We start from the raw sequence: 8,020 nt of genomic DNA on the forward strand, positions 1-8,020 counted from the left end.
GCAGCCCCCCACCCACATACATACACACATTTTAGAATAATAATAAAGTCATCAGAACTATGCAATAACACAAATGAAACTATGGGAATTATATTAAGGAAAAAAAATCAAAGTAATTTAGTATTTTAGCATGTTCAAAGTAGACACCCTTTTTGCTTTGTGGAAGTTAATTCCAGGTTTATGAATAATTTGACCTAGAGGTTTATATAAAGTAAAAAGTAGTGGGCCTAAATCAGAGCCTTGTGGAACTCCAAATTTAACCTCAGAATGCTTAGAGAGGTCACCATTTATATCTACGAACTGATAACGATCGGTCAAATAAGATCTGAGCCAGGAGAGGGCTGTTCCCTTAATGCCAACAACATTTTCTAATCTATCAAGGAGAATAGTATGATCTATAGTATCAAAAGCTGCACTAAGGTCAAGTAACACAAGCATGGAGACACAACCCTGATCAGAGGCCAGTAGTGGGTCATTTATTACTTTAACCAGTGCTGTCTCTGTGCTATGATGAGGCCTAAATCCTGACTGATACATTTCATGAATGTTATTCCTATATGGGTGTGAGCATAGCTGCTGTGCTACAACCTTTTCGAATATCTTGGAGATAAACGGGAGATTTGACAGTTGACAATTGACAGGGGTCGAGGTCAAGTTTTTTAATCAGGGGTTTGATAACTGCCAATGTAAATGATTTAGGCACATAGCCAGTGCTAAGGGAAGAATTGATTATTTTAGAAGGGGTTCAATTACTCCTGGAAAAACTTATTGCCTGCTTTTAAGAATATTTCGATCCAGGTCATCCATTAAAAAAAGTTGTTGTTTTTTTTTTTGTAAATAAAATGTTAGTTTTCTAATCAAAGAAATGAATATGTTGGCACAATTATATTTTTGTCTACAACAGTGATTTCATACATTTAATCATACACCTTCAGATCAAAAAGTTTTTAAGATCATGAGAAACATTTCAGATAAGTGTCTCCTAAGTTTTGACTGGTAGTGTACATGGAACATAAATGCCCAAAAAAGAGAGAACCATTTAACATTCCACAGCACAATTTATTGTGCTGCAGGTGTATCTAATACATGTCCTGCTTGATCAACCAGAACTGAGGCTTGAGCAATCTTGCCAATCATGTATTTGATGTATTCACAGATTCCTATCTGTGCAATCTTTGTATGCGTGAAGCAAAACCAAAATGTTGACAGGTTTCTGACGTACAATTAGTGTCCAATATTCCAGACTACTTGGAGCCATGATATCTGACCTGTCTTACTCTTGTTTTGGACTCATTACAAAGCCACATTGAAATAATATGTAGACATGTATGAGGGAAACAGAGAAGAGCTACATATACCAACTAACATAATCAGTTTGATTACTTCAAGCCACAATGGGGTATTTTAGAAAAAAGTAATTTGCTGTGCTTTGAATTTCCTAATAAACTCAACAAAAAAATGAAACATCGTCTCGCATTCGACTGCTTTTATTTCCAGAAAATTCCTTAACATGTGTACATTTTTCTATTAACTTAAAAAAAGATTCAACATCTGAACACGTTTCACAGACATTTGACGAACAGAAATGGAGTAATGAGTCCCTGAACAAATATTAAATATTCAATATTAAAGTAACAGTCAGTATGTTGTGTGGTCTCCAGCTGCTTTAAGTACTACAGTGCATCTCATCCTCATGGGCTGCACCAGATTTGTCAGTTCTTGCTGTGAGTTGTTACTCCACTCTTCCACCAAGGCATTTGCAAGTTCTCGATCACGTCCAGGGGGGGACACATGGTTACATGTAATTTTACACTGCAAGGACGATCAGCTGTCCTTCCTGTCCCCCTGTAGCACCGTCTTAGGCGTCTTACTTTACAGACATTGCAGTTTATTGCTCTGGCCTCATCTGCAGTCCTCATGCCTCACTGCAGCAGGTCTATGGCATGTTCACGCAGCTGAGCAGGAACCCTAGACATCTTTCTTCTGGTGTTTTTCAGAGTTAGAAAAGTCTCTTTAGTGTCCTAAATTATTGCCAATCTGACATTAATTGCCTACCACCTGTAAACTGTTCGTGTCTTAAGGACTGTTCCACAGGTGCATGTGCAACAATTGTTCATGGTTCATTGAACAAGCATGAAAACAGTTTAAACCCTTACCAATAAAGATCTGTAAAGCTTATTTGTATTTTACAAAATTATCTTTAAAATACAGTCTCCTGAGTTTATAAATAAGAATTTTTTTTTGAGAGCTGTGTTCACTGCACAAATTTTGAGTTGAGATAGAAATGAATGCAAGAACTTCAGTTAGGTGTAGATTATATTTATTTGATTTTTATTGTACATACACAAAGGAAGAGATACAAAATTATTAGGAAAATGTCATTCTCAACAATCAATTTTTTTGTATAAAAGTAGATTTGCCAATTCTACATATAGAATTTAAGAGAGAATAAGATGATGATACAGTACAGAACAGATAATGTTCTCACACTTCACATTACAATAACGCATTCCACATAATTAGTTTAAAAACAAAAAAAAAAAAGACTATGTTTAATTATATAAAAATGCACTGATATGTAAGATCAATCATATGATATTGTACTATAGTGACAAGTACAATAAATATTGCATATATGATGCACTACATTGGATTTCCAGTATGGAAGAGATTTTCAGTATGGCTAAACAAAGAAAAAAGTATCCGAAACATTTTTTATAAACATTTCAGTACAAACCATAGCGAAGAAAATGTTTACATTATATATATGTATATATATCTATTAGAGATGGCACATTTCACTCACTGAGTAATCATTTTGATAGGATTCCGCATAGAACCTTCAAGTTAGCAAATCTCAAACTGGGTTGCTTTTAATTTGATCAGTAACAGCTTCAACCTGTAAGAGTGGTACATGTCTGAAAATAGCAGATGCTATAAAGCACTATTAAATTGTAAGGTGCCAGCCAACCATAACTCACAGCCTGCAGCTCTCATAACAATTCTGTTTTAGGACTACATGTCTATGTACAGACTGTGGAGAAAGCTTTTTGTCTGTTTGATTGGGAGGCATTAGACATTTTATTATTCACTAAGAGGATGTGGTGTTTGGGGGGAAGGGGGACCTCAGGCTGAAGTTTGAGAACCCTCTGCTTTAAGGGGGACAACCAAAGAGCCCTTAAACTTGTCTACTGTGTCAGTAATTCTAGTATAAGTGATCTATAACAAAATATATGGCATGCATCATTAAGCAGATTGCAGTTGCCGTTCAAAGACTTTCTGCCTAGATTTATGGATTAAGCAAAAGAAAGCAACTGCATTGGCTATGTTCAATAAGAAAAACAAAAGAACATTTTATGAGTATTCTGCTTCACTACACACTGACCTCTACCTGCAACATTAAACTGAATCCTGCTTATCACACGTAGCTAAGCATCCATGCTTACACGGGTCTGGTTACCCATATCTAGCTGGAATAGTGAAAAGAGCAACATTTCAGAGTTGTGTTCAGCGGCAGTAGATGTCCCCAGATGGAGAAAGCATCTGGCTTCTGGAGATGTTTTTACGTGTTACAGTGGTGCACCGTTTGAGGATCTCTTGTGCCTGAGGCCTGGGGGGAATTTTGGGTGTCCCGGGCAACTTGAACACGTTGGGCTCAGATGTGCTGGGCAAGAGCTTGCCATTGGTGGGATTCACGTGATCGGGCTGGGGCGTTTTACACTGCCGGATGTTCTCAGGGCTGTCCACATGGACAGACCTACTGCTTGAGGAGCTGGAACTGTCACTAAAACTTTCTTCACTGCTGCCGCTCAAGCTCCTGGCCCTGTTATCCTCCACTGGCTCGACTCTGATGGTGGGTGGCACATGGTGAACATCTGTGAGAGCATTCAGCGAGTGTGATTTGGCCTTATCATTGAGACTCAAGTTGCCTCCTGGAAGCTGCAGGAGGTTGCACTGCGAACGACTGAGCTCATATCCTGGGATCATCAGAGAACAGCTAGCAGTGCCCTGAAGCTGAGCCAAGTTTAGGTAAGAACTTTGAAGCCCCCTCTGAGCGTTAATTATTTTCACCTGTGGATTCATATATGGTTGCAGGTACATGGCAGGGATGTAACCAGTCCTGCAGTTGTACCTGAGATAAAAGAGAAGGGCAATGTGACTTCAAGAAACAATATTGGGAACAATTTAATGGGAACAAATCAAAGGAGATAAATCATCAACATTCCTTCATGCAATGTCCCTGTACACTTTTATTCATGCTTGACATGTAGGTCTCTGTTTATTCAATAACAAATGGTGAGTTTATCTGTGGTTTGTGCATTATCTGCTTCTTTGTTTGCGGTCACAGAGATGAATGCTTACCTCGCTAACCACCATCCGTCATTCGATTTTCGTAGAACCTCAACCACAGATCCAATCTCCACAGACAGTTCGTCTATTTTTGTGGATTTGTAACATTTGGTGGCAACAAAGAGAGCACCTATAGGAAGAAGATTGGGAATAAAAGTTACCTAAACTTTTTTACATAACTTTGAAGTTACATAACTTGAGATGCGTAAGTAAGTCATGACAGTAGAAGTCTGTCCTGTACGTGAACTCGGAACTACAATAACAACATTATGTCTGTAGGCCTATAAATTCCTCGACATTGGCTTAAAGCCAATGGTGACAGGTTTAACAAGCAATACAAGTCTTGGGAATGTTATTTTCCTGTCCAATTCACAAAGAGAATATGTTTTCTATAATCCTGTTAAAAAGATCTTACTTTCTCCAACTTCTTGATCTGCGGCCTCATCGTCTGCCTCAGCGTTCTCCAGGTATGGGGCAGGAAACCAGGCGAGGCATTTAGCCTCATTCTCAACCAACCACCAGCCTGTGAGGACACAGTTACAAAATTTACATGAAAGCATACAAACATGTGAATAGTGAATGAAAGATAAGGCATGAGGCTATATAATTACGCTCACCTGCTTTGTCCTTGATGAGCACATCCACAGCCTCTCCCACCTCAACCTTGAAAGGCCGGTTCTTTGTGTCCTTAGTCTCATAGGCAGCGATGCATCGGTACACCTGGGTCACGAATGGCTGGGTTACACCCGCATCTGATTTTGGTATAAAGCTTCTGCCCAGAGACTCTTCCGACGGCATGACCATAATGCTGTGCCAAAGAACATTTCACTTAGCCTACTTTATTTCATTTCTCGTATATAGAAAAGTGTGTGTGTGTGTGTGTGTGTGTGTGTGTGTGTGTGTGTGTGTGTGTACCTGTTCTGGGAAAATTCTGGTGTCAGATCTTCTGGTCTGGGAAGCAGAAATTGGATGAGATCGGAGCTTTGAGAGACAGATTGATGAGCGCTCAGCAGTGCCGTGCAGTACTCTTCCAGCGGCTTCAGCCTCAGGAGGGACTTACTGTAGTTCTTGTGAATGCCTCTCTTTACTTTCTCAGCTGCAGGCAGATGTGTGAAAAAAAGGCTCAACATTAGGTCTAAGGCTCAAATAATAGACACTGTTTTATTCTTTAATGTTTATTTAAAAATAAGTGTTTATTTAGAAATAGGTCATATGTATTCTATAACTATGTATTATATTTATATAATAAAAATAAGCACTTTATTTTAAAATAAATATGATTTATTATAGAATTAGTTTAGTTTATATGTTTTCAAGGAAATTCATCTTGGACCCTGAACCCGCACAAGCACAACACACAGCAACAACAATCGACACTGACATAAAAAAGAATAATAATAATAATAATAAGAAGAAGAAGAAGAAGAAGAAGAAGAAGAAAAAGAACCATTCTAAATACATTTATAGTTACAACTACATCTTGCTGTTTAAAATATTAATGGACATTAGGCCCAAATAATAGACACAGTATTTATTTTATGTTTATTTAAAAATAAGTGTTTATTTAGAAACAATTAATATGTACTATATAATTATGTATTATATTTATATAATAAAAAATAAGTATTTTATTTTAAAACGAATATAGCAAGACCATATTTACCTTTAAACTTAGGAACAATCCTGATCGACCTTTTAAAAGGACCTACATTTGAAGCTGCACATTTCTTCTTAAGCTGGATCTGAAGAACAAATAGCACACGTCAAAAAGTCTGTAGAAATTAGTCTAAAACAACAACAACAACAACAACAACAACATTCATTTCTTGGGGGAAAATACTTACATGCAATGTTCTGAATTCCTCGAGCGTTCTGTAGACGATGATCTCGCTTTGATCTGACCAAAGAACAGAAGCCATGTAGAGCTAGAGGAAAGGTACAAATTCAGATTTGCTACAGATGTAAACATTTTGTTCCGTTAAAAAGAGCAATGTTCTGCTGCTCTGCATAAGAAAAACTGCACGTGCACAGTAAACATGTGCCTTACTTTGCTCTTCTCCTTGTGCATCACTCCTAAAAGGCGAACATTAATAGGGGATCTGCGTTCTTCCATTTCGGTGTTTGGAGATTCTCTCTTTTCCACTGGAGATACACTGTTATTCTGCAGGTGAGCACAGTGAGGAAACGCACCCTGGACAGGTCTTTATAAAGCTCCGGAAGGCGGAGTCAGAAGCAGGAATGCGTTTTGGATTATTTAACCTCGGAAGTCTGTAATTATCGACGCTTCATCAGGGAATTAGGTAGCTATGTGGGGAAAACACACTCGATTATATGACGTGGCTCAATTATAGCAACACAAGTGGTTTTGAGATGAAAAGGAAATCCGGTGAGTGCATTTGGATCAGAATATGAGTGTAGAGAGAGTTACAAATTACAAAATAAACACAGTGAAACACATTCATTAATCTCTGACATGTTTGTCATAATCCTAAAATCTATTCCAGTTTTTTTTCCTAGGGTTAATGCCAGGATATTGTAGCACATGAGATAATTAGACTGTACAATCTACAAGTGTTTAGATGTGGCGGTGATTAGTAATGTATTCACCTCAGGACTACAGGGTGAACAGGGAAATAAAAATAGATATCACTTTTGAGTTTTGTAAGGAAGTTAGCTTGTAACTTTTACTAAGCATCTTGGTGAATCTTCCACAGTTCTTCAGGAGACACTCAAAACCCAACACCTTTCATTATGTTGTTGTTGTTGTTGTTGTTGTTGTGTGTCTAAAAGTGGTCTGGGTAATATGTTGCTTTCTTTACTCACATTTTTCTGTAAGTTTTTTTTTTTTTTGTATTACTTTTTAAAGTAATGTTTGGAAATATACAACTTGTTTTCATGACTCAGTAATGCAGAAGTCATAAACATCAATAACAAGATTTGTACAAAAATGAGATGCCTAAGAGTTTTGTACAGTACAGTATATTTCCAGCGTAACATAAATACAACAATAATCAACATTTTCCAAAATCCCTCATAATTGGGGATAATATGTGTCATCTAGACACATATTTTTGTTCTTGTTGTTGTTGTTGTTGTTGTTGTTCTGAATATGGGGGGAAATCGATTCTGAGATAAAAGCTTTCATATATAAATGAAATTAGGTGTTAAAACTCCAGTAAGTGTGGTTTACAAGGTTTATAAAGGAAATTGATATGTATTTCATATGCTATGTTTCAGATAATGCCTCTAAGGTTGCGTGTTGTTATTTTTATTACTACAGTTTAAGAGAAGTTGTTTTGCATTTAATCTTATAGAAATTTATCCCAAATTTGAAAAGAAAGATTGACGTGACCAAAATTGTCTACACGTAGTGTCTTTAGTCAAAATAGATCTATGCAAATGACTTTGAAGAAATGTGAAAATGCTAAGGAAGAAAGTTCGCTATTTCACAAGCCTACAGGAGTTTCAGGGGTGTAAATAGGAGTTGCCATTGTCTATACGGGGAAATCCTGCACTGTCGCACACTCCTGTTCTCAAAACACTCCTGGCTGAATACCAAACCCCTCCCTATAGCCTACTCCCTAGAGCTATCTGTTGTTCTATGAAATGACGAAGGTTATATTTATATAGGATTAAGGCTGCGACAACTAATTGATAATAATAATAGATC

General features: G+C 37.3%; 1 protein-coding gene across 1 annotated transcript; it reads right to left on the reverse strand.

The window, feature by feature from the left end:
- Positions 1 to 2,303: 2,303 nt before the first annotated feature.
- noxo1a (NADPH oxidase organizer 1a) lies at positions 2,304 to 6,546 on the reverse strand. The gene is made up of 8 exons (XM_017462152.2): positions 6,398 to 6,546; positions 6,195 to 6,275; positions 6,014 to 6,092; positions 5,266 to 5,446; positions 4,968 to 5,158; positions 4,766 to 4,873; positions 4,363 to 4,480; positions 2,304 to 4,132 (listed from the first exon to the last, which is right to left on the reverse strand). Exons 1-8 carry the CDS (start codon positions 6,461 to 6,463, stop codon positions 3,508 to 3,510), a joined length of 1,449 nt encoding a protein of 482 aa, XP_017317641.1. The 5' UTR covers positions 6,464 to 6,546; the 3' UTR covers positions 2,304 to 3,507.
- Between the last annotated feature and the right edge of the window lie 1,474 nt (positions 6,547 to 8,020).

This window comes from Ictalurus punctatus, chromosome 2 (genome assembly GCF_001660625.3).
Source record: "Ictalurus punctatus breed USDA103 chromosome 2, Coco_2.0, whole genome shotgun sequence".
NCBI classification, from domain to species: domain Eukaryota; kingdom Metazoa; phylum Chordata; class Actinopteri; order Siluriformes; family Ictaluridae; genus Ictalurus; species Ictalurus punctatus.

What these genes read in the sequence shown, in the direction of transcription:
- noxo1a (XM_017462152.2), bottom strand. Translation starts at nt 6,463, where the DNA reads ATGGAAGAACGCAGATCCCCTATTAATGTTCGCCTTTTAGGAGTGATG. An exon ending in CCAGAATTTTCCCAGAACAG is followed by an intron (nt 5,159 to 5,265) that starts GTACACACACAC and finishes TCTTTGGCACAG; the next exon opens with CATTATGGTCATGCCGTCGG. An exon ending in GCTCATCAAGGACAAAGCAG is followed by an intron (nt 4,874 to 4,967) that starts GTGAGCGTAATT and finishes GTGTCCTCACAG; the next exon opens with GCTGGTGGTTGGTTGAGAAT.